We start from the raw sequence: 25819 nt of genomic DNA on the forward strand, positions 1-25819 counted from the left end.
GTGGAATCCATATCTACATGTACAGCCAGTCCCTCTGGTGACACTATGGAATCCATATCTACATGTATAGCCAGTCTCTCTGGTGGCACTATGGAATCCATATCTACATGTACAGCCAGTCCCAGCTAGTCCCTCTGGTGGCACTATGGAATCCATATCTACATGTATAGCCAGTCTCTCTGGTGGCACTATGGAATCCATATCTACATGTACAGCCAGTCCTAGCCAGTCCCCCTGGTGGCACTATGGAATCCATATCTACATGTACAGCCAGTCCCTCTGGTGTCACAATGGAATCCATATCTACATGTAAAGCCAGTCCCTCTGGTGGCACTATGGAATCCATATCTACATGTACAGCCAGTCCCAGCTAGTCCCTCTGGTGGCACTATGGAATCCATATCTACATGTACAGCCAGTCCCCTGGTGACACTATGGAATCCATATCTACATGTACAGCCAGTCCCAGCTAGTCCCTCTGGTGGCACTATGGAATCCATATCTACATGTACAGCCAGTCCCAGCTAGTCCCTCTGGTGACACTATGGAATCCATATCTACATGTACAGCCAGTCCCAGCTAGTCCCTCTGGTGACACTATGGAATCCATATCTACATGTACAGCCAGTCCCTCTGGTGGCACTATGGAATCCATATCTACATGTACAGCCAGTCCCAGCTAGTCCCTCTGGTGGCACTATGGAATCCATATCTACATGCACAGCCAGTCCCTCTGGTGGCACTATGGAACCCATATCTACATGTACAGCCAGTCCCAGCTAGTCCCTCTGGTGGCACTATGGAATCCATATCTACATGTACAGCCAGTCCCTCTGGTGGCACTATGGAATCCATATCTACATGTACAGTCAGTCCCAGCTAGTCCCTCTGGTGGCACTATGGAATCCATATCTACATGTACAGCCAGTCCCTCTGGTGACACTATGGAATCCATATCTACATGTACAGCCAGTCCCAGCTAGTCCCTCTGATGACACTATGGAATCCATGGCACTCTGTGATAATGTTAGTAATGACGAGGCGTTATCATCTTTCTAACAATACACAGGGTTCCATACTGAGAGGAACGTCTAAAGGTTCTAATGACTGGATATAGACTCTGATTTACAGTGAAGTACTGTAACAGAGGACTGTTCTACAGTTAGAAACAGTAGGATACTGTTAAATATTGGCCGTGTCCGAAATCTGTCTTGACCACTACTTAATAAAACTACACACTGTGTCCTAATCTTACTACATGATATTTAGAACGTACTATTTAGTAACAATGTATGCAGTAAGCAACAAATAGTATACTGAGAATATGTCATCTAATCATTATACCTACATGTACATATTACCTCAATTACCTGGACTAACCCATGCCCCCACACATTGACTCTGTACTGGTACCCCCTGTATATAGCCCCCACACATTGACTCTGTACTGGTACCCCCTGTATATAGCCTCCACATTGACTCTGTACTGGTACCCCCTGTATATAGCCTCCACATTGACTCTGTACTGGTACCCCCTGTATATAGCCCCCACACATTGACTCTGTACTGGTACCCCCTGTATATAGCCTCCACATTGACTCTGTACTGGTACCCCCTGTATATAGCCCCCACACATTGACTCTGTACTGGTACCCCCTGTATATAGCCCCCACACATTGACTCTGTACTGGTACCCCCTGTATAAAGCCTCCACATTGACTCTGTACTGGTACCCCCTGTATATAGCCTCCACATTGACTCTGAACTGGTACCCCCTGTATATAGCCCCCACACATTGACTCTGTACTGGTACCCCCTGTATAAAGCCTCCACATTGACTCTGTACTGGTACTCCCTGTATATAGCCTCCACATTGACTCTGTACTGGTACTCCCTGTATATAGCCTCCACATTGACTCTGTACTGGTACCCCCTGTATATAGCCCCCACACATTGACTCTGTACTGGTACCCCCTGTATATAGCCTCCACATTGACTCTGTACTGGTACCCCCTGTATATAGCCCCCACACATTGACTCTGTACTGGTACCCCCTGTATATAGCCTCCACATTGACTCTGTACTGGTACTCCCTGTATATAGCCTCCACATTGACTCTGTACTGGTACCCCCTGTATATAGCCCCCACACATTGACTCTGTACTGGTACCCCCTGTATATAGCCTCCACATTGACTCTGTACTGGTACTCCCTGTATATAGCCTCCACATTGACTCTGTACTGGTACCCCCTGTATATAGCCCCCACACATTGACTCTGTACTGGTACCCCCTGTATATAGCCTCCACATTGACTCTGTACCGTTACCCCCTGTATATAGCCCCCACACATTGACTCTGTACTGGTACCCCCTGTATATAGCCCCCACACATTGACTCTGTACTGGTACCCCCTGTATATAGCCTCCACATTGACTCTGTACTGGTACCCCCTGTATATAGCCTCCACATTGACTCTGTACTGGTACCCCCTGTATATAGCCTCCACATTGACTCTGTACTGGTACCCCCTGTATATAGCCTCCACATTGACTCTGTACTGGGACCCCCTGTATATAGCCTCCACATTGACTCTGTACTGGTACCCCCTGTATATAGCCTCCACATTGACTCTGTACTGGTACCCCCTGTATATAGCCTCCACATTGACTCTGTACTGGTACCCCCTGTATAAAGCCTCGTTACTGTTATTTTATTGTTGCTCTTCAATTATTTGTTATTTTTCTATTTTCTTAAATTTTTTGTATTTATCTTTTTCACTTCTCTTTATTTAGTAAATACTTTCTTAACACTTATTTTTCTTAAAACTGCATTGTTGGTTAAGGGCTTGTAAGCATTTCACTGTTGAATTCGGCGAATGTGACAAATAACATTTGATTTGATTTGTAATATGCAATTGCGTTGTGTCTCGCCGTTCGTTCATATTGATACAGCCTGTCTTCTTATCTGATTACCGGCTGTTGTCAAACACAGCGTGGGTCTGAAGAGACGATGCTTTTCTCAATAGCATGCATCCAATTCCTACTAGACGGAAAGCCGAAAAGACTATGACATCCTGGCATTTAAAGTATACTCAGTTCTCAAAATGTCACATGTTATAAAAGGAATATTTTCGCATACCCAATCAGCCTACTATTTAGAATTCAACTAGGGGGTATTGGGACACAGCCAGTGTCTCAGTGATGCTCTGTGTAGAGCTGTGGATATGGACTGGACGATCATTTAAAATAATGTAGTAGGTTGTAATCTAACATTGATCCATCCATCTATCCATCTATGCATCTATCCATCTATGCATCTATCCATCTATGCATCTATCCATCTATGCATCTATCCATCTATCCATCTATGCATCTATCCATCTATCCATCTGTCCACCTGTCCATCTATGCATCTATCCATCTATCCATATATCCATTTATCCATCTATGCATCTATTCATCTATGCATCTATCCATCTATGCATCTATCCATCTATGCATCTATCCATCTGTCCATCTATGCATCTATCCATCTATCCATCTATCCATCTATGCATCTATCCATCTGTCCATCTATCCATCTGTCCATCTGTCCATCTATCCATCTATCCATCTATCCATCTGTCCATCTATCCATCTATGCATCTATCCATCTATCCATCTGTCCATCTGTCCATCTATCCATCTGTCCATCTGTCCATCTATCCATCTATCCATCTATCCATCTGTCCATCTGTCCATCTATCCATCTATCCATCTATCCATCTATCCATCTATCCATCTATGCATCTATCCATCTATCCATCTGTCCATCTGTCCATCTATGCATCTATCCATCTATCCATATATCCATCTATGCATCTATCCATCTATCCATCTGTCCATCAATCCATCCATCCAACATTGATTGCGAGCGCAATCTACTCCACAACGTTGACTTAGGAGTTTCTGTAGCAGTTCTATAACCTATAACAGGTTATAAAGGTGCTGTGAAGTTTATAACATACACACTACCTCACTGCCAGACAGAACAGCCTGGCTAGGCCTCCATGTGTGTTATAACATATAGACTGGCTGGGCCTCCATGTGTGTTATAACATATAGACTGGCTGGGCCTCCATGTGTGTTATAACATATAGACTGGCTGGGCCTCCATGTGTGTTATAACATATAGACTGGCTGGGCCTCCATGTGTGTTATAACATATAGACTGGCTGGGCCTCCATGTGTGTTATAACAGATAGACTGGCTGGGCCTCCATGTGTGTTATAACAGATAGAACAGACTGGCTGGGCCTCCATGTGTGTTATAACAGATAGAACAGACTGGCTGGGCCTCCATGTGTGTTATAACAGATAGAACAGACTGGCTGGGTCTCCATGTGTGTTATAACAGATAGAACAGACTGGCTGGGCCTCCATGTGTGTTATAACAGATAGAACAGACTGGCTTGGCCTCAATGTGTGTTATAACAGATAGAACAGACTGGCTGGGCCTCCATGTGTGTTATAACAGATAGAACAGACTGGCTTGGCCTCCATGTGTGTTATAACAGATAGAACAGACTGGCTGGGTCTCCATGTGTGTTATAACAGATAGAACAGACTGGCTGGGCCTCCATGTGTGTTATAACAGATAGAACAGACTGGCTGGGCCTCCATGTGTGTTATAACAGATAGAACAGACTGGCTGGGCCTCCATGTGTGTTATAACAGATAGAACAGACTGGCTGGGCCTCCATGTGTGTTATAACAGATAGAACAGACTGGCTGGGCCTCCATGTGTGTTATAACAGATAGAACAGACTGGCTGGGCCTCCATGTGTGTTATAACAGATAGAACAGACTGGCTGGGCCTCCATGTGTGTTATAACAGATAGAACAGACTGGCTGGGCCTCCATGTGTGTTATAACAGATAGAACAGACTGGCTGGGCCTCCATGTGTGTTATAACAGATAGAACAGACTGGCTGGGCCTCCATGTGTGTTATAACAGATAGAACAGACTGGCTGGGTCTCCATGTGTGTTATAACAGATAGAACAGACTGGCTGGGCCTCCATGTGTGTTATAACAGATAGAACAGACTGGCTGGGCCTCCATGTGTGTTATAACAGATAGAACAGACTGGCTGGGCCTCCATGTGTGTTATAACAGATAGAACAGACTGGCTTGGCCTCCATGGGTGTTATAACAGATAGAACAGACTGGCTGGGCCTCCATGTGTGTTATAACAGATAGAACAGACTGGCTTGGCAAATGAGCTGATGACAACTCTTTTGTTACCTTTTATATTAAATTCTCAAATTCACAGAGCGTTCCTGATAATCCCCTCATAAGAGGATGAGCGACAGACAGAGAGAAATAGAGGGAGCGAGAGAGAGAGAGAGGAGAGAGAGTAAAATGTTACGTCATCTCAGACACCCTAGTGATCACTTGTCCATATATAATGATATTTCCAAGGTCCCTCCCTCCTCTTTCTGCCCTCTTGCTGTCCCTCCCTCCTCTTGCTGTCCCTCCCTCCTCTTGCTGTCCCTCCCTCCTCTTGCTGTCCCTCCCTTCACTTGCTGTCCCTTCTCTTGCTGTCCCTCCATCCGATTGCTTTCCCTCTACCCACTTGCTGTCCCTCTACCCTCTTACTGTCCCTCTACCCTCTTACTGTCCCTCCCTCCTCTTACTGTCCCTCCCTCCTCTTGCTGTCCTTTCCTCCTCTTGCTGTCCCTCCCTCCTCTTACTGTCCCTCCATCCTCTTGCTGTCCTTCCATCCTCTTGCTGTCCTTTCCTCCTCTTGCTGTCCCTCCCTCCTCTTGCTGTCCCTCCCTCCTCTTGCTGTCCCTCCATCCTCTTGCTGTCCCTCCATCCTCTTGCTGTCCTTCCATCCTCTTGCTGTCCTTTCCTCCTCTTGCTGTCCCTCCCTCCTCTTGCTGTCCCTCCATCCTCTTGCTGTCCTTTCCTCCTCTTGCTGTCCCTCCCTCCTCTTACTGTCCCTCCATCCTCTTGCTGTCCTTCCATCCTCTTGCTGTCCTTTCCTCCTCTTGCTGTCCCTCCCTCCTCTTACTGTCCCTCCATCCTCTTGCTGTCCCTCCCTCCTCTTGCTGTCCTTTCCTCCTCTTGCTGTCCCTCCCTCCTCTTGCTGTCCTTTCCTCCTCTTGCTGTCCCTCCCTCCTCTTGCTGTCCTTTCCTCCTCTTGCTGTCCCTCCATCCTCTTGCTGTCCTTTCCTCCTCTTGCTGTCCTTTCCTCCTCTTACTGTCCCTCCCAAACTCTTGCTGTCCCTCTCAAACTCTTGCTGTCCCTCCCTCCTCTTGCTGTCCCTCCCTCTCATCCTGTCTTTATGTCATCCTTTCTCATCCCTCCACTTGTCTCTATTGTCATTATATCCACTGTTGTCATAGTGTCTGCTGTACAGTCTAATGTTGTGACATACAGCATATATAGATCCCTGGAGTCTGGACTGAGGACACTATGTCATTGTGTTAGGTGGGTGGGAGACTGTGAAAGAGCTGCTGCAACTACACTCATCCAAAACCATTCACTAAATCAAATGGGGAAACATGTGCTGATTCCTTTTAATATTGATAAATAATCAAACTGTTGAGGTGTTCAGCTTTGGAATTTGTTCATGCTATATTGAAACAACAACAAGTGGGCACCCCGCCTGTGTTTTGGTCAAATAAACTGAGGGATGGGCCTGGAGACGAGTAACCACTCTAAAATTCAAAACAAGAGCTGTGTACAGTAAATGCAAGGACAGACCATCCATGATATGAAACGTATAGTTGGAACCATGCTATGAGGCTATACAGAGTTTGTTCACATTTTCTTTGTTTACAAACATTGAGGTAAAACAAGCTTAAATTTGGGGTTCTGGTGGGGCACAACAGTTCAACTAAGCTCATGAGGCATTTACAAGTTAGATTCTTCAAGAATTAATGGGTATAAATCATTAATTAATAAGTCCAAAAATGGATGTAGCAACTAAGGATTCCAGCTCTAAAGTTCAATGAAATGAATAAACTGGTTGAATGGAAGAAATGACTGGTTGGATGTCGTTGGTGAAGTGACGGTTGGGGGCTTCAGAACAGAGCCCTTGTCTACTATCCATACCTCCCAAATGACACACTATTCCCTACATAGTGCACTATTTCTGACCAGAGCCCTGTAGGGAATAGGATGCCATTTGGGACTCAGAGAGCGTTTGAAGGTCAGTGGGTGGAAACCTTCGTTAAGTCCAGTGGTTTATTTGAAACCTAGTGAAAGTTGAAGGTGGACATATTGAACATTGGGCGCTGTCTGATGAGATTGATTAAAATCCTCTTCAAATCTCCCTCTTGACGCTCTAAATGATTGCTGCTATTGCCATTTGAATTAAGATAACAGTGATGGCTTCCCTTATCCCCCCCCTCTCTCTCTTTCTCTCTCACCCTGCCCTCCTCTCTCTTTCTCTCTCACCCTCCCGTCCTCTCTGGTGAACAGATTGTGTCTCTATGGGACGATGTTACCTAGGGAGTCATACTCCCCCCTCCTGTCACACGATCTCCGTCATAGACACACACACACGCACGCATGCACGCACACACACACACACACACACGCACACACGCACGCACGCACACACACACACACATTGCATGACCTTTATACACCCCAGAAACAAAATTACACCCAGACATTGTGTAACAACTTAGTACAAACTCGCTCATGCACACACATACACACACACACACACACACACACACACACACACACACACACACACACACACACACACGCAAACCTACAGCATGCAGTTGTACAGGACTGCTCTTGAAGAGATATGAGTTATTACTACTCACACTGCAGACTGCATGGCAAGTCACAGAACTCAGAAAGACAGCATCCATGTGACATACTGTAAAACCAGGAAGTCACTATCAATACATATTAAAACACCAACAACTATTTTTTGATTGTATGTTATTACACAAATATATATATATATTTAGTTTTTTATTTGTTGTTTACTATGTTCATTTATTTATTTTACCTTTATTAAACTAGGCAAGTCAGTTAAGAACAAATGCTTATTTTCAATGATGGCCTAGCAACAGTTAACTGCCTTGTTCAGGGGCAGAACGACAGATTTTTTTACCTTGTCAGCTGGGGGATTCGATCTTGCAACCTTTCGGTTACAAGTCCAACTCTCTAACCACTAGGCTACACTGCTGCCTATGTATGGACTGTCTGTACAGTTTTTTAAATATATTTGTAGTGTTTTAATTGTTATGAAAGGTGCTTTACAGATGTAGAACTATAGTAGTACTGTCTTGACATTACAATAAAGCGTTGCCAGTGTGGAAAGTTCCCTTTTCCCTCCCCATGCCTGTGGTAGCATTTCCCTCCCCATGCCGGTGGTAGCATTTCCCTCCCCATGCCTGTGGTAGCATTTCCCTCCCCATGCCTGTGGTAGCATGAATTCCATCAATATGAGGTTTTAAAATGACATGAATTCCATCAATATGAGGTTTTAAAATGACATGAATTCCATCAATATGAGGTTTTAAAATGACATGAATTCAATCAATATGAGGTTTTAAAATGACATGAATTCCATCAATATGAAGGTTTAAAATGACAGTGCAGCTGGCACTACATATCGTAACCATGAATTCCATGAATTTGACAATGATAGCACTTTATGGCTCCGCCAGAATGTCACCCTGGATGTCGGGGTCTGTTACAGGCTGTACTAATTGGGTGTGTATGACCCCCCCCCCCCCTAACTTGAGAGACCTCCGCTGTGATAGTCAATAGGTTGAGAGAGCACCGCTGTGATAGTCAATAGATTGAGAGAGCACCGCTGTGATAGCCAATAGGTTGAGATAGCTCTGTTGTGATGACCATTAGCTAATAAGCTAGATTCCAAAGATCAGTTAGTAGAGCATGGACCTCTGTTGCTCAGTTAGTAGAGCATGGTCCTCTGTAGATCAGTTAGTAGAGCATGGTCCTCTGTTGCTCAGTTAGTAGAGCATGGTCCTCTGTAGACCAGTTAGTAGAGCATGGTCCTCTGTAGTTCAGTTGGTAGAGCATGGTCCTCTGTTGCTCAGTTAGTAGAGCATGGTCCTCTGTAGACCAGTTGGTAGAGCATGGTCCCCTGTAGTTCAGTTGGTAGAGCATGGTCCTCTGTAGTTCAGTTGGTAGAGCATGGTCCTCTGTAGTTCAGTTGGTAGAGCATGGTCCTCTGTTGATCAGTTAGTAGAGCACGGTCCTCTGTAGACCAGTTAGTAGAGCATGGTCCTCTGTAGACCAGTTAGTAGAGCATGGTCCTCTGTTGCTCAGTTAGTAGAGCATGGTCCTCTGTAGACCAGTTGGTAGAGCATGGTCCCCTGTAGTTCAGTTGGTAGAGCATGGTTCTCTGTAGTTCAGTTGGTAGAGCATTGTCCTCTGTTGATCAGTTAGTAGAGCATGGTCCTCTGCAGACCAGTTAGTAGAGCATGGTCCTTTGTAGACCAGTTAGTAGAGAATGGTCCTCTGTAGACCAGTTAGTAGAGCATGGTCCTCTGCAGACCAGTTAGTAGAGCATGGTCCTTTGTAGACCAGTTAGTAGAGAATGGTCCTCTGTAGACCAGTTAGTAGAGCATGGTCCTCATTAGATCAGTTGGCATGGTGGTTGCAACACCAGGATTGTGGGTTTGATTCCCAGAACCACCCATACATTAAATATATGCACACATGACTGTAACTCGCTTTGGATAAAAGCCTCTGCTAAATATGATGACTTATTGACGGGTGACAAGGGAATGACTGCAAGGAAGTGAAGGTAGAGAAGAGAGGAGAGGAGAGGAGAAGGTGTTGGGGCTCTGTACCTTAGAGAGGAGAGGAGAAGGTGTTGGGGCTCTGTACCTTAGAGAGGAGAGGAGAAGGTGTTGGGGCTCTGTACCTTAGAGAGGAGAGGAGAGGTGTTGGGCTCTGTACCTTAGAGAGGAGAGGAGAGGGTGTTGGGGCTCTGTACCTTAGAGAGGAGAGGAGAAGGTGTTGGGGCTCTGTACCTTAGAGAGGAGAGGAGAGGGTGTTGGGGCTCTGTACCTTATAGAGAGGAGAAGGTGTTGGGGCTGCTCTGTACCTTAGAGAGGAGAGGAGAGGGTGTTGGGGCTCTGTACCTTAGAGAGGAGATGAGAAGGTGTTGGGGCTCTGTACCTTAGAGAGGAGAGGAGAGGGTGTTGGGGCTCTGTACCTTATAGAGAGGAGAAGGTGTTGGGGCTGCTCTGTACCTTAGAGAGGAGAGGAGAAGGTGTTGGGGCTCTGTACCTTAGAGAGGAGAGGAGAAGGTGTTGGGGCTGCTCTGTACCTTAGAGAGGAGAGGAGAAGGTGTTGGGGCTCTGTACCTTAGAGAGGAGAGGAGAAGGTGTTGGGGCTGCTCTGTACCTTAGAGAGGAGAGGAGAAGGTGTTGGGGCTGCTCTGTACCTTAGAGAGGAGAGGAGAAGGTGTTGGGGCTGCTCTGTACCTTAGAGAGGAGAGGAGAAGGTGTTGGGGCTGCTCTGTACCTTAGAGAGGAGAGGAGAAGGTGTTGGGGCTGCTCTGTACCTTAGAGAGGAGAGGAGAAGGTGTTGGGGCTGCTCTGTGCCTTAGAGAGGAGAGGAGAAGGTGTTGGGGCTGCTCTGTACCTTAGAGAGGAGAGGAGAAGGTGTTGGGGCTGCTCTGTACCTTAGAGAGGAGAGGAGAAGGTGTTGGGGCTGCTCTGTACCTTAGAGAGGAGAGGAGAAGGTGTTGGGGCTGCTCTGTACCTTAGAGAGGAGAAGGTGTTGGGGCTGCTCTGTACCTTAGAGAGGAGAGGAGAAGGTGTTGGGGCTGCTCTGTACCTTACACTACCATAGTATTTGCCTACCTAGTTTAATATAGAAACAAGAGACGCATTCCGATGGAGAAAAACTCTAAATAATAGATGAACTACTGGCAGCATTCACAGGGAGGGATCACGGTTCTGTCGGTGAGGTAGACCACTCACACAGTATACACGCTCACACGCGCACACACACACACACACACACACACTTCCTATTGTTTGAATATAGAGTACCAATCAAAAGTTTGGACACACGTAGTCAGGGTTTTTCTTAACTATTTTCTACGTTGTAGAATAATAGTGAATACATCAAAACAAATACACATATGGAATCATGTAGTAACCAGAAAAGTGTTAAACATATCAAAATACATTTATATTTGAGATTCTTCAAAGTAACCACCCGTTGCCTTGATGACAGCTTTGCACACTCTTGGCATTCTCTCAACCACCTTCACCTGGAATGCTTTTCCAACAGGCTTGAAGGAGTTCCCACATACGCTGAGCACTTGTTCGCTGCTTTTCCTTCACTGGAGGACAGGTAGCCTAGTGATTAGAGTGTTGGGCCAGTAACCAGCAGGTAGCCTAGTGGTTAGAGTGTTGGGCCAGTAACCAGCAGGTAGCCTAGTGGTTAGGGTGTTGGGCCAGTAACCAGCAGGTAGCCTAGTGGTTAGAGTGTTGGGCCAGTAACCAGCAGGTAGCCTAGTGGTTAGAGTGTTGGGCCAGTAACCGAAAGGTTGCTAGATTGAATCCCTGAGCTGACAAGGTAAAAACCTGTCATTCTGCCCCTGAACAAGGCAGTTAACCCACTGTTCCTAGACTGTCATTTTAAATAAGAATTTGTTCTTATCTGACTTGCCAAGGTAAAATAAAAAATAAAAACTCTGCAGTTCAACTCATCCCAAACCATCTTAATTGGGTTGAGATCAAGTGATTGTGGAGGTCAGGTCATCTGATGCAGCACTCCATCACTCTCCTTCTTGGTCAAATTGGCCTTACACAACCAGGAGGTGTGTTGGGTCATTGTCCTGTTGAGAAACAAATTATAGTCCCACTAAGCTCAAACCATATGGGATGGCGTATATCTGTAGAATACGGTGATAGCCATGCTGGTTAAGTGTGCCTTGAATTCTAAATAAATCCCCAACAGTGTCACCAGCAAAGCACATCCACACCATCACACATCCTCCTCCATGCTTCACGATGGGAACCACACATGTGGAGATCATCCGTTCACCTACTCTGCGTCTCACAAAGACACGGCGGTTGGAACCAAAAATCTTACATTTAGACTCATCAGACCAAAGGACAGATTCCCACCGGACTAATATCCATTACTCGTGTTTCTTGACCCAAGCAAGTCTCTTCTTATTATTGGTGTATTTTAGTTGTGGTTTCTTTGCAGCAATTCAATCTGATGTGCAGTTAAGTCTAATTAACTTATCCTCTGCAGTAGAGGTAACTATGGGTCTTCCTTTCCTGTGGCGGTCCTCATGAGAGCCAGTTTCATCATTGCGCTTTATGGTTTTTGCGACTGCACTTGAAGAAACTTTCAAAGTTCTTGAAATGTTCCGTATTGACTGACCTTCATGTCTTAAAGTAATGATGGACTGTAGTTTCTCTTTGCTTATTCAAGCTGTTCTTGCCATAACATGGACTTGGTCTTTTATCAAATAGGGACATATTCTGTATAACACCCCTACATTTTCACAACACAACTGATTGGCTCAAACACATTAAGAAGGAACGGAATTCCACAAATTAACTTTTAACAAGGCACACCTGTTAATTGAAATGCATTCCAGGTGACTACCCCATGAAGCTGGTTGAGAGAATGCCAAGAGTGTGCAATGATGTCATATAGGCAAAGGCTGGCTACTTTGAAGAATCTCATCTAAAATATATTTTAATTTGTTTAACACTTTTTTGGTTACTACATGATTCCATGTGTGTTATTTCATAGTTTTAATGTCTTCACTATTATTCTACAAGAAATACCTAAGTATAAGTAGCTGTATCCAAACTTTTGACTGGTACTGTAGGCCTACCATATACGTGAATACACCAATAATTTACAAAATATGGATTAGTTCAACCCTTTGATTTGGATACACTACAGTCATATAGCTAGTTCCTCTGGGCCCTCAGTCTGATACACTACAGTCATATAGCTAGTTCCTCTGGGCCCTCAGTCTGATACACTACAGTCATATAGCTAGTTCCTCTGAGCCCTCAGTCTGATACACTACAGTCATATAGCTAGTTCCTCTGGGCCCTCAGTCTGATACACTACAGTCATATAGCTAGTTCCTCTGAGCCCTCAGTCTGATACACTACAGTCATATAGCTAGTTCCTCTGGGCCCTCAGTCTGATACACTACAGTCATATAGCTAGTTCCTCTGGGCCCTCAGTCTGATACACTACAGTCATATAGCTAGTTCCTCTGGGCCCTCAGTCTGATACACTACAGTCATATAGCTAGTTCCTCTGAGCCCTCAGTCTGATACACTACAGTCATATAGCTAGTTCCTCTGGGCCCTCAGTCTGATACACTACAGTCATATAGCTAGTTCCTCTGAGCCCTCAGTCTGATACACTACAGTCATATAGCTAGTTCCTCTGAGCCCTCAGTCTGATACACTACAGTCATATAGCTAGTTCCTCTGGGCCCTCAGTCTGATACACTACAGTCATATAGCTAGTTCCTCTGGGCCCTCAGTCTGATACACTACAGTCATATAGCTAGTTCCTCTGGGCCCTCAGTCTGATACACTACAGTCATATAGCTAGTTCCTCTGGGCCCTCAGTCTGATACACTACAGTCATATAGCTAGTTCCTCTGGGCCCTCAGTCTGATACACTACAGTCATATAGCTAGTTCCTCTGAGGGTGAGTCCTCTGTCTGATACACACCAGTCATATAGCTAGTTCCTCTGAGCCCTCAGTCTGATACACTACAGTCATATAGCTAGTTCCTATGGGCCCTCAGTCTGATACAATACAGTCATATAGCTAGTTCCTCTGGGCCCTCAGTCTGATACACTACAGTCATATAGCTAGTTCCTCTGAGGGTGAGCCCTCAGTCTGATACACTACAGTCATATAGCTAGTTCCTCTGAGCCCTCAGTCTGATACACTACAGTCATATAGCTAGTTCCTCTGGGCCCTCAGTCTGATACACTACAGTCATATAGCTAGTTCCTCTGAGGGTGAGCCCTCAGTCTGATACACTACAGTCATATAGCTAGTTCCTCTGAGCCCTCAGTCTGATACACTACAGTCATATAGCTAGTTCCTCTGGGCCCTCAGTCTGATACACTACAGTCATATAGCTAGTTCCTCTGGGCCCTCAGTCTGATACACTACAGTCATATAGCTAGTTCCTCTGGGCCCTCAGTCTGATACACTACAGTCATATAGCTAGTTCCTCTGGGCCCTCAGTCTGATACACTACAGTCATATAGCTAGTTCCTCTGAGCCCTCAGTCTGATACACTACAGTCATATAGCTAGTTCCTCTGGGCCCTCAGTCTGATACACTACAGTCATATAGCTAGTTCCTCTGGGCCCTCAGTCTGATACACTACAGTCATATAGCTAGTTCCTCTGGGCCCTCAGTCTGATACACTACAGTCATATAGCTAGTTCCTCTGGGCCCTCAGTCTGATACACTACAGTCATATAGCTAGTTCCTCTGGGCCCTCAGTCTGATACACTACAGTCATATAGCTAGTTCCTCTGAGGGTGAGTCCTCTGTCTGATACACACCAGTCATATAGCTAGTTCCTCTGAGCCCTCAGTCTGATACACTACAGTCATATAGCTAGTTCCTATGGGCCCTCAGTCTGATACAATACAGTCATATAGCTAGTTCCTCTGGGCCCTCAGTCTGATACACTACAGTCATATAGCTAGTTCCTCTGAGGGTGAGCCCTCAGTCTGATACACTACAGTCATATAGCTAGTTCCTCTGAGCCCTCAGTCTGATACACTACAGTCATATAGCTAGTTCCTCTGGGCCCTCAGTCTGATACACTACAGTCATATAGCTAGTTCCTCTGAGGGTGAGCCCTCAGTCTGATACACTACAGTCATATAGCTAGTTCCTCTGAGCCCTCAGTCTGATACACTACAGTCATATAGCTAGTTCCTCTGGGCCCTCAGTCTGATACACTACAGTCATATAGCTAGTTCCTCTGGGCCCTCAGTCTGATACACTACAGTCATATAGCTAGTTCCTCTGGGCCCTCAGTCTGATACACTACAGTCATATAGCTAGTTCCTCTGGGCCCTCAGTCTGATACACTACAGTCATATAGCTAGTTCCTCTGAGCCCTCAGTCTGACACACTACAGTCATATAGCTAGTTCCTCTGAGGGTGAGCCCTCACAGTCATGCAGGAAGTGTAGTGTGAAGGTGATTTTCCCCTTTTAGCCTACTATGTAAAGCGCTTTCAGTACCTCCTTTAGCCTACTACCTCAGTTGGTAGAAAGAATTGGTAGAAAGGCCCTATATAAATAAATCAAATCCAATCACATACAGTATTTCAAAGCAAATAGCATTGGACACCAGCACGCACGTGCCTCACGAGAGCCAGGGGGAAAAAAGCGATTTGACTCGCGTGCCCTTACACTCTTAATCCGGGGCCCCGGATTGTGAATGAGGATGGGGTGAGAGGAGGGGGGCGAGAGGAAGTGACAGTGGGCTGGGCTTGGAGTGGGAATGTGGGAGGGGTAGAGTTAGGGGATTTGCGTGGACCGACAGCTGGGCGGAGAAACGGGCTATTTCAGGATGAGGATTTATATGTTTGGTTGCCTCAAACCCCGGGAGAGCTCGAGTTTGCTGCCCTATCAATGACTATAATCTCTCCTTTTTTGTCACCTACACAGACGATCAATTGATCACTTTTTAATATTCTATTTTAAACCGTATATGGTCATTTATTATGTAGATTATCTACCGGTTTAAATTAACATGAAATTGTGTTTTCTCACAGGTTTTTCCTTCCGTGACGCTGCATTTGTTTAGGCCTTGCTGTTGTAAACATATAAACTATATTAATAATGGGCTAATAATAATAACATAAAGAAAACGTGAGATTTCTGAAATCTTCAAAACGTTTGGAGTTATGCTTCGACTCAGGGTTTCGACAGGAGGCTGCAAGAGCTTTAAAATGCGATTTTTTTCGACACCTATTTTATAGCCTTTAGTTAGCAGTGACACCTGCCTGAGTGTCCAGTCGACCTACGGAGAATCCGTCTGACAAAATAACCTGTAGGCCTAGTCGAGCCACGGAAGTTCGTCTGGCTGGAGCACCGCGATACATTTAATTATCCAATAAATGCAATCAATCAATTAATACACCTGGCAAAAGTTATTGGAAAGACCTCTATTGATTTGACAATATTTCCAATTTTAATCATAGCCTAAATATCCCAATGAGTTAATTCCAAGCTAAAATGATGGACATTTAGTCTAATGTGATGAAATGTTCATGTTGAAAGATGATTTTGTGCAAACACATCTATAAAGCTGGTCCTCATAACAATGACTGGGGCTTTTATTTTATTGTAGGCCTATTTGAACGCCATATTTGTTATGAATACATTTCAAAGTTACTAAATAAAAAGAGATTGGAAACATGATTTATTAAACCAGTGGATGCACGTGACCACTGCACTTGCATAGCGAAAGCTAGGCCTATAATCCGCACCTGTAGTTGCAGGGGAAGTTTAAAATCCTTTTCCAACTATGTACATGTTCAGAGCCATTGCAACGAACCGTCAGGTTGAATGTAAACCACTTGATTGAACACGCGACAATTAGGATGGCGATGGGTATTGTATGTCTGTCTTTCTGAGTGTCCTGTCTGTCTGTCTGTCGATGTTTCGGTCTGTCATCGGCACCGGGGACCATCCATGTTACATGAGGCTAATCTGATTCTCTCTATTCCTTTCCACCTGGACAACCTTCTCAATCGGCCAGTGCGCGTCAATTACGCACGAAAACATTATGTAATCACACCTCTCCGAGCAACACAGGTCCCAGATACCGCACGCACTCTCTGCTGAAACCAAGAGTGGCACATCTCACCTGAACGCCAAGACCGAAACAATCTAGGTAGCCTACAATCCAAGGTTTGGGGGCAATTCGAATCTAATTTAAAGCAGTTCATTTAGGAAGTGAAATTTTAAAAAATGGCATTTCTGAAATAAATAGCTACTTTCCAGTTTATTGAGAAGACACTGAAAATGTATGCCCTTTTCAAATAATTGAATTGGAATTTCAGTTTAATTCCTGAATTGACTGCATTCAGTTCGAATTGACCCCAACCCTGCTACAATCAATTTACATCAACACATTTCGACTGGAGTATTGCACAATGTTATACAGCCTATCCGAATCGAATTTCATAACATACACGCTCTCGATTTGTTTGAGTTTTTATAGTTTTCTAGTGATTAATGTCCACCCCATCTCTGGATGCACACCAGATGTTGCCATTTTGCTGTTGCCCCTGAGCGCACACTGTCCAAACGAGTCCAGGTGCGCCTAGCATACAGCGCGCGTCACTGAGATCCAGGTATCGACCGTGGCGCTACATTGTCTGAAAGTGCCACTTCTTTTTAGTCACTTTCACGAACAGTTGCCCTTTTGGGCTTTGAATATCACCAATAAAAGTTATAGGGTGGTAAGAATTGGGAATGGGTAGCAGATGGTGATCAATTACCGCAGCCTATAGAAAAAGCTATTTTCAACAAACGGTTTACATAAAAATAAGGCAAGCCATAAGCGATTCTTAAGAAGTTAAGGAGGTACCTGTGTATCTTTCCCAGATTCTTGGCTGCAACCGCCTTAAACCTGTCTGGTCGGATCTCCATCCTCGCGACTCCCCGATCCAGCCGGTGTGCTATCCCGCGCACACTCCAGCTCTAAGCGCATTCCCTCTCTTTCTCTCTCTCTCTCTCTTACACACTCCATCAGTACATCCCTACCACTTCTTGCGCTCCTATACACAACAGAAATTGCTTGTCATAAAATGTATATTTCTAAATACAATAGCCAACATTTAGATGTAGCCTAGTCTAGCCTATAGGCAGGCCTATCTTTATTATTGCGCCCATTCGGAAGTTACTTTTCTTTCACAGGATAGTATAGCTTACACTTCCCTCTCGAAACAACATTGATAGAGCTCTCATCCACCAGGCCTATGTATAATTTGGAGTAGCCTAGGCCTAGTCTCTGCATATATTAAAGCCAAGGCTGCCATTTTAAATTATTTTAATCAATTGACATGATAAAAGTAATAAACATCGTTTTGTCGCCATGTGATTAAAAAACACGATACTAAAACTTTTGTCATCCACTTATTTTTGACACGCACTGCCTCGTGACCAGTCTCTCCACTCAGTGTGTGCATGCTGCCATCTAGCGGCAACTTACTTTCACATTAGATGGCGACAGTGGTTAAACGTTTCCGACCCTTTTCCCCCTCAATTTTCGCCTGAAATGACATACCCAAATCTAACTGCCTGTATCTCAGGACCTGAACCAAGGATATGCATATTCTTGATACCATTTGAAAGGAAACACATTGACGTTTGTGGAAATGTAGAATGAATGTAGGAGAATATAACACATTAGATCTGGTAAAAGATAATACAAAGAAAAAACGACCTTTTTTTGTACCATCTTTGAAATGGAAGAGAAAGATCATAATGTATTATTCCAGCTCAGGCGCAATTTAGATTTTTGCCATTAGATGGCAGCAGTGTATGTGCAAAGTTTTAGACTGATCCAATGAACCATAGCATGTCAGTTCAAAATGTTTTATCAATACTGCCCAAATGTGCTTAATTGGTTTATTAATAACTTTTCAAGTTCATAACTGTGCACTCTCCTCAAACAACAGCATGGTATTCTTTCCCTGTAATAGCTACTGTAATGGAACAGTACAGCTAAGCTTTCTGCCAATATCAGATATGTCTATGTCCTGGGAAATGTTCTTGTTCCTTACAACATCATGCTAATCACATTACCGCACATTAGCTCAACCGCCCTGAGGGTGGGACACCGATCTGTAGAGATGTAAGACGCAATTATCTCTCCTTCCTCCCAAAGTTTGCACTTGTTAACTTCCCCCTTCACTGATTTGAAGGAAATCACTGGTAAAATACATTTGGTATAAACCCCCTCTAGCCTAAATGCCTCCACCAATCCAATGCTTTTAGATGTGTGGGAAGTAGCCTAGTGAAGGAGAGTAGACCTACACTTCAGGAGAAAGGAGGAGTTATGGTGAAGGGAACTAGGAGAGCCAGGGGTAGGCTGCCCAATAGGACCATAGATAGCAGCAGTTTTTCGGTTGGACCTTTTTTTTAGCTTCAGCCTATCCACACCTTATGTAGCCTATCTTTGTTTGGACTTTTAAATATATGATATTTCCGTTTCTCACAAACGGAAAATTAAGTATTTATATTCTAATCTCTTGTTCTATTCTAAAGCCGATTGCCTCTTTAAAATCCAATACACTGTAAAACTCCATCATAACCTCGGAGGCTGCTCACCCACTGGGCCACTGCTTCAGAATAGAACACAGTAAAATATAATAGATATTTATTCTACCTATGTCAACCCCCTTTCTTAACATATCTCAAGGCCATGATCAGTTATGCAGATCCTTATTGGAAATGTGTTAGCGCTGGGATAGAACAAAAGCCTGCTCACCCAGTAGTTCCCCATCACCGGACTTGGAGAGCCCTGACCTAGGAGGAATAGAAGCCAAAGACAAACACAGAACAGGAAACCACCTGTTCAAAAGGATACTTTATTTGGTATATAACAGTACAATCCTCTTATTAGACAACAACACATACATACTTGAGGTAAGACATCTTTCAAAACAACTCATATATACATATATATATTCAGACAGACACACACACACACACACACACACACACACACACATGCACATGCTCAGTTTTACACTGACATAGATTCAGTCAGAGGCATACATTCACACATACATAATCACAGTTCCTAGGGAGCTAACAAGGCCAAGGTGGTGTCCATGCAAACCCATCCTCAACATGGATCAAGCTAAGCTGAAATTGCAGCATAATAGCTCAAGCTTTTTCATAATATACAGTAAAACACTGCATGCAAACCTCTTTGGCGTTGGTAAGATTGTGCTGTAATGAACTCACACACAAAAACAAACACAAAGCTGCCTTGATTGTCTGGAGTGCGGAGTCTCTATGACAATGTGGCCTCTCACTGTCTCAACAGGGTAGTGTTCACTATGCACCAAACAGAAGAAAACTGACTGAAACAGGGACAGATACCTGAACAATAAGAAACAATTGTTTTTAGTTGCAAAACATTTTGCTACGCTGTGCCATAATCACTACAACCCAGCGTTCCCGCAGTTCATCTATCTCAGGGCGTGTCCTTGACTCTCAGGCCTTAGTGAACCCAGGACTGTGTATCTGTCTTTCAGTCTCCCTCACTTTTTGTCATCCATTCCCCTGGAGCATGAATGGGCAACTCCAGTCCCCTGGAGCAGGGATGGGCAACTCCATTCCCCTGGAGCAGGGATGGGCAACTGCTGCTATCTACCCCTGGAGCAGGGATGGGCAACTCCATTCCCCTGGAGCAGGGATGGGCAACTCCATTCCCATGGAGCAGGGATGGGCAACTCTATTCCCCTGGAGCAGGGATGGGCAACTCTATTCCCCTGGAGCAGGGACGGGCAACTCATAGTCCCCTGGAGCAGGGACGGACAACTCCATTCCCCTGGAGCAGGGACGGGCAACTCCATTCCCCTGGAGTAGGGATGGGCAACTCCAGTCCCCTGGAGCAGGGATGGGCAACTGCTGCTATCTACCCCTGGAGCAGGGATGGGCAACTCCATTCCCCTGGAGCAGGGATGGGCAACTCCATTCCCCTGGAGCAGGGATGGGCAACTCCATTCCCCTGGAGCAGGGACGGACAACTCCATTCCCCTGGAGCAGGGACGGGCAACTCCATTCACCTGGAGTAGGGATGGGCAACTCCAGTCCCCGGGAGCAGGGATGGGCAACTCTAGTCCCCTGGAGCAGGGATGGGCAACTCCATTCCCCTGGAGTAGGGATGGGCAACTCCATTCCCATGGAGCAGGGATGGGCAACTCCAGTCCCCGGGAGCAGGGATGGGCAACTCCAGTCCCCTGGAGCAGGGATGGGCAACTCCAGTCCCCTGGAGTAGGGATGGGCAACTCCATTCCCATGGAGCAGGGATGGGCAACTCCATTCCCATGGAGCAGGGATGGGCAACTCCAGTCCCCGGGAGCAGGGATGGGCAACTCTAGTCCCATGGAGCAGGGATGGGCAACTCCATTCCCCTGGAGTAGGGATGGGCAACTCCATTCCCATGGAGCAGGGATGGGCAACTCCAGTCCCCGGGAGCAGGGATGGGCAACTCTAGTCCCCTGGAGCAGGGATGGGAAACTCCATTCCCCTGGAGTAGAGATGGGCAACTCCATTCCCATGGAGCAGGGATGGGCAACTCCAGTCCCCGGGAGCAGGGATGGGCAACTCCAGTCCCCTGGAGCAGGGATGGGCAACTCCAGTCCCCTGGAGTAGGGATGGGCAACTCCATTCCCATGGAGCAGGGATGGGCAACTCCATTCCCATGGAGCAGGGATGGGCAACTCCAGTCCCCGGGAGCAGGGATGGGCAACTCTAGTCCCATGGAGCAGGGATGGGCAACTCCATTCCCCTGGAGTAGGGATGGGCAACTCCATTCCCCTGGAGCAGGGATGGGCAACTCCAGTCCCCTGGAGCAGGGATGGGCAACTCTATTCCCCTGAAGCAGGGATGGGCAACTCCAGACCCCTGGAGTAGGGATGGGCAACTCTATTCCCCTGGAGCAGAGATGGGCAACTCCATTCCCATGGAGCAGGGATGGGCAACTCCATTCCCATGGAGCAGGGATGGGCAACTCCAGTCCCCGGGAGCAGGGATGGGCAACTCTAGTCCCCTGGAGCAGGGATGGGAAACTCCATTCCCCTGGAGTAGAGATGGGCAACTCCATTCCCATGGAGCAGGGATGGGCAACTCCAGTCCCCGGGAGCAGGGATGGGCAACTCCAGTCCCCTGGAGCAGGGATGGGCAACTCCAGTCCCCTGGAGTAGGGATGGGCAACTCCATTCCCATGGAGCAGGGATGGGCAACTCCATTCCCATGGAGCAGGGATGGGCAACTCCAGTCCCCGGGAGCAGGGATGGGCAACTCTAGTCCCATGGAGCAGGGATGGGCAACTCCATTCCCCTGGAGTAGGGATGGGCAACTCTATTCCCCTGGAGCAGGGATGGGCAACTCCAGTCCCCTGGAGCAGGGATGGGCAACTCTATTCCCCTGAAGCAGGGATGGGCAACTCCAGACCCCTGGAGTAGGGATGGGCAACTCTATTCCCCTGGAGCAGAGATGGGCAACTCCATTCCCATGGAGCAGGGATGGGCAACTCCATTCCCATGGAGCAGGGATGGGCAACTCCAGTCCCCTGGGGCCGGAATGGTGTCACACTTTTCACCCACACCTAGCAAACACGGCTGATTAAACTAATTACATTCTAAACTGAAGATCATGATATTGGAGTCAGGTGTTTTAGCTGGGGATGGAGAAAAAGTGTGACACCAATCAGGCCCTGGAGGAATGGACTTGCCCACCCCTGACCTGGAGTGTGTTTGACTGCGGGACTACAAGTGTACCAATCCTTCTAGTACAGTAAGGTTTCTGGCCACACTTGACGCCATAGGCTTCGCCTTGTTAAACCATATTAACAACCAATGAAATAAGCTGTGTAATTACCATGTAATAACAGGGTCGTAAACAAGTTTTGGAAATGTCACTACTTTTAGATTCCCTTTTTCATATGAATTAGAATTAGTATTTTTTTCCAATAGTAATTTCAAACAGGATTTAAATGGAAAAGCAGTGGAAGTGGACTGTAACTGGGTTCATGTCTGGTATTAAATCATTCCATTTGTTATTTCATTACAGTTACTAATAAGGCCTAAGTCACGCTGTGTTGCCATGATGATGTTTGTACAATCATTGTGAAGTCTACATCCCAGTTGTAACTGTGGAGGATTCTGTTCTCTCTGCAGTCTCCGTTGCAGCTACTAGCTTTGCTTTGATGGTTAAAGCTGTGCAGAGCACTCAGAAATCCCAGTTTATATCTAATGACATGAATGGGCAGAGCTGGTTGGTAAACTCACCAGGCAGGATCAATGAGTTAGCCAGTTGACCTGGGTAAACTCAACACTGAGAAATACAGTAACAGTTGACCTGGGTAAACTCAACACTGAGAAATACAGTAACAGTTGACCTGGGTAAACTCAACACTGAGAAATACAGTAACAGTTGACCTGGATAAACTCAACACTGAGAAATACAGTAACAGTTGACCTGGGTAAACTCAACACTGAGAAATACAGTAACAGTTGACCTGGATAAACTCAACACTGAGAAATACAGTAACAGTTGACCTGGGTAAACTGAACACTGAGAAATACAGTAACAGTTGACCTGGATAAACTCAACACTGAGAAATACAGTAACAGTTGACCTGGGTAAACTCAACACTGAGAAATACAGTAACAGTTGACCTGGATAAACTCAACACTGAGAAATACAGTAACAGTTGACCTGGATAAACTCAACACTGAGAAACACAGTAACAGTTGATTGTCTTGATCAAGGGTGCATAAACTCAGGCCCTCGACGTCCACAGTCCTGCTAGGTTAGTGTTTCTCCCTGGTTCTTATGATCAACTAATGATTGGCTGACGTGTGCACACACCTCGTTTCCCAGCGACAAATCAATCTCTGGTAACAAGGCAAGGATAAAAAAAAACAGTTATTTTCACACTACGGAGTCGATCTGAGCCAAGCTGAACTGGCCTGCAAAGGACAAGGTGATAAGAATGGTTAGATGGTTAGGATCAGAACGACAGTGTGACTAGGTTAAAGGAGTAGAACCAGAACAGTATGGTTAGGATCAGAACGACAGTGTGACTAGGTTAATGGAGTAGAACCACAACAGTATGGTTAGGATCAGAACGACAGTGTGACTAGGTTAAAGGAGTAGAACCAGAACAGTATGGTTAGGATCAGAACGACAGTGTGACTAGGTTAAAGGAGTAGAACCAGAACAGTATGGTTAGGATCAGAACGACAGTGTGACTAGGTTAAAGGAGTAGAATCAGAACAGTATGGTTATGATCAGAACGGCAGTGTGACTAGGTTAAAGGAGTAGAACCAGAACAGTATGGTTAGGATCAGAACGACAGTGTGACTAGGTTAAAGGAGTAGAACCAGAACAGTATGGTTAGGATCAGAATGACAGTGTGACTAGGTTAAAGGAGTAGAACCAGAACAGTATGGTTAGGATCAGAACGACAGTGTGACTAGGTTAAAGGAGTAGAACCAGAACAGTATGGTTAGGATCAGAACGACAGTGTGACTAGGTTAAAGGAGTAGAACCAGAACAGTATGGTTATGATCAGAACGGCAGTGTGACTAGGTTAAAGGAGTAGAATCAGAACAGTATGGTTATGATCAGAACGGCAGTGTGACTAGGTTAAAGGAGTAGAACCAGACCAGTATGGTTAGGATCAGAATGGCAGTGTGACTAGGTTAAAGGAGTAGAACCAGACCAGTATGTTTAGGATCAGAATGGCAGTGTGATTAGGTTAAAGGAGTAGAACCAGACCAGTATGTTTAGGATCAGAATGGCAGTGTGATTAGGTTAAAGGAGTAGTCTGCTTTGAGGACTGAGACTTTGCACCATGGTCTCTAGATCATAAGGGAGGTAAAGTTGCAGCTCATTGAAAGTAAGAGTCAAAAATGCAATTCCTGTTTCAAGTAAGTGTTTCTTATGAACTGGATATACACTATGTCCAAAATATATTATTAGATACTTAGCTCACTGGTTCTGCCTGGTGACCAGCACCCTGATGGGGCCTCTCTAGCTCACTGGTTCTGCCTGGTGACCTGCCCCTGATGGGGCCTCTCTAGCTCACTGGTTCTGCCTGGTGACCTGCCCCCTGATGGGGCCTCTCTAGCTCACTGGTTCTGCCTGGTGACCAGCCCCCTGATGGGGCCTCTCTAGCTCACTGGTTCTGCCTGGTGACCTGCCCCTGATGGGGCCTCTCTAGCTCACTGGTTCTGCCTGATGACCTGCCCCTGATGGGGTCTCTCTAGCTCACTGGTTCTGCCTGGTGACCTGCCCCCTGATGGGGCCTCTCTAGCTCACTGGTTCTGCCTGGTGACCTGCCCCCTGATGGGGCCTCTCTAGCTCACTGGTTCTGCCTGGTGACCAGCCCCCTGATGGCGCCTCTCTAGCTCACTGGTTCTGCCTGGTGACCTGCCCCTGATGGGGCCTCTCTAGCTCACTGGTTCTGCCTGGTGACCTGCCCCCTGATGGGGCCTCTCTAGCTCACTGGTTCTGCCTGGTGACCTGCCCCCTGGTGGGGCCTCTGACAGACAGACAGACAGACAGACAGACAGACAGACAGACAGACAGACAGACAGACAGACAGACAGACACGTTGGGTCAGAGGTAACAATAGGCATCAGGAGATGATGTGAATGTTAAGTTCCCTTTCAGTCCGTTCACTACTATTAACACTACTAACACACAGCTATGTGGATTGTACTGTTTCTCACTACCATCACATACTACTACTCAGTAAAACCCCAGACACAAGGCATGTTATTTTCTAAACATCCTTTAGAAGTTACTTTTGCAGGATCTTTGTTTACGGGCGGTTACTGGTCACTGGTCATACCGAGTACCACTGCACAACTTTCCCAATCTTTGCCCCAAATTCAGCTCCTTACTTTCTTGAACTAAGTTTAGCACCCTAATAAAAAAAACTGCATATCAGAATATATCAAATATATATTTTGTGGCTCTCTGGATCAGAGCCTCTTACTTGTCTTACAAGAGTATTAC

The 25819-nt window shown here is 45.8% G+C and overlaps 1 protein-coding gene across 1 annotated transcript in view; it reads right to left on the reverse strand.

The window, feature by feature from the left end:
* The window catches only part of slc17a7a (solute carrier family 17 member 7a), a 59365-nt gene extending 41398 nt beyond the window's left edge, over nt 1-17967 (reverse strand). Inside the window, exon 1 of the mRNA XM_031814454.1 lies at nt 17640-17967. Within this exon, the coding sequence (XP_031670314.1) occupies nt 17640-17701 (62 nt within the window). The 5' untranslated portion in view covers nt 17702-17967. The remainder of the gene's footprint in view (nt 1-17639) is intronic.
* Between the last annotated feature and the right edge of the window lie 7852 nt (nt 17968-25819).

Source organism: Oncorhynchus kisutch, unplaced genomic scaffold (assembly GCF_002021735.2).
Source record: "Oncorhynchus kisutch isolate 150728-3 unplaced genomic scaffold, Okis_V2 Okis06b-Okis10b_hom, whole genome shotgun sequence".
In the NCBI taxonomy this organism is placed as follows: domain Eukaryota; kingdom Metazoa; phylum Chordata; class Actinopteri; order Salmoniformes; family Salmonidae; genus Oncorhynchus; species Oncorhynchus kisutch.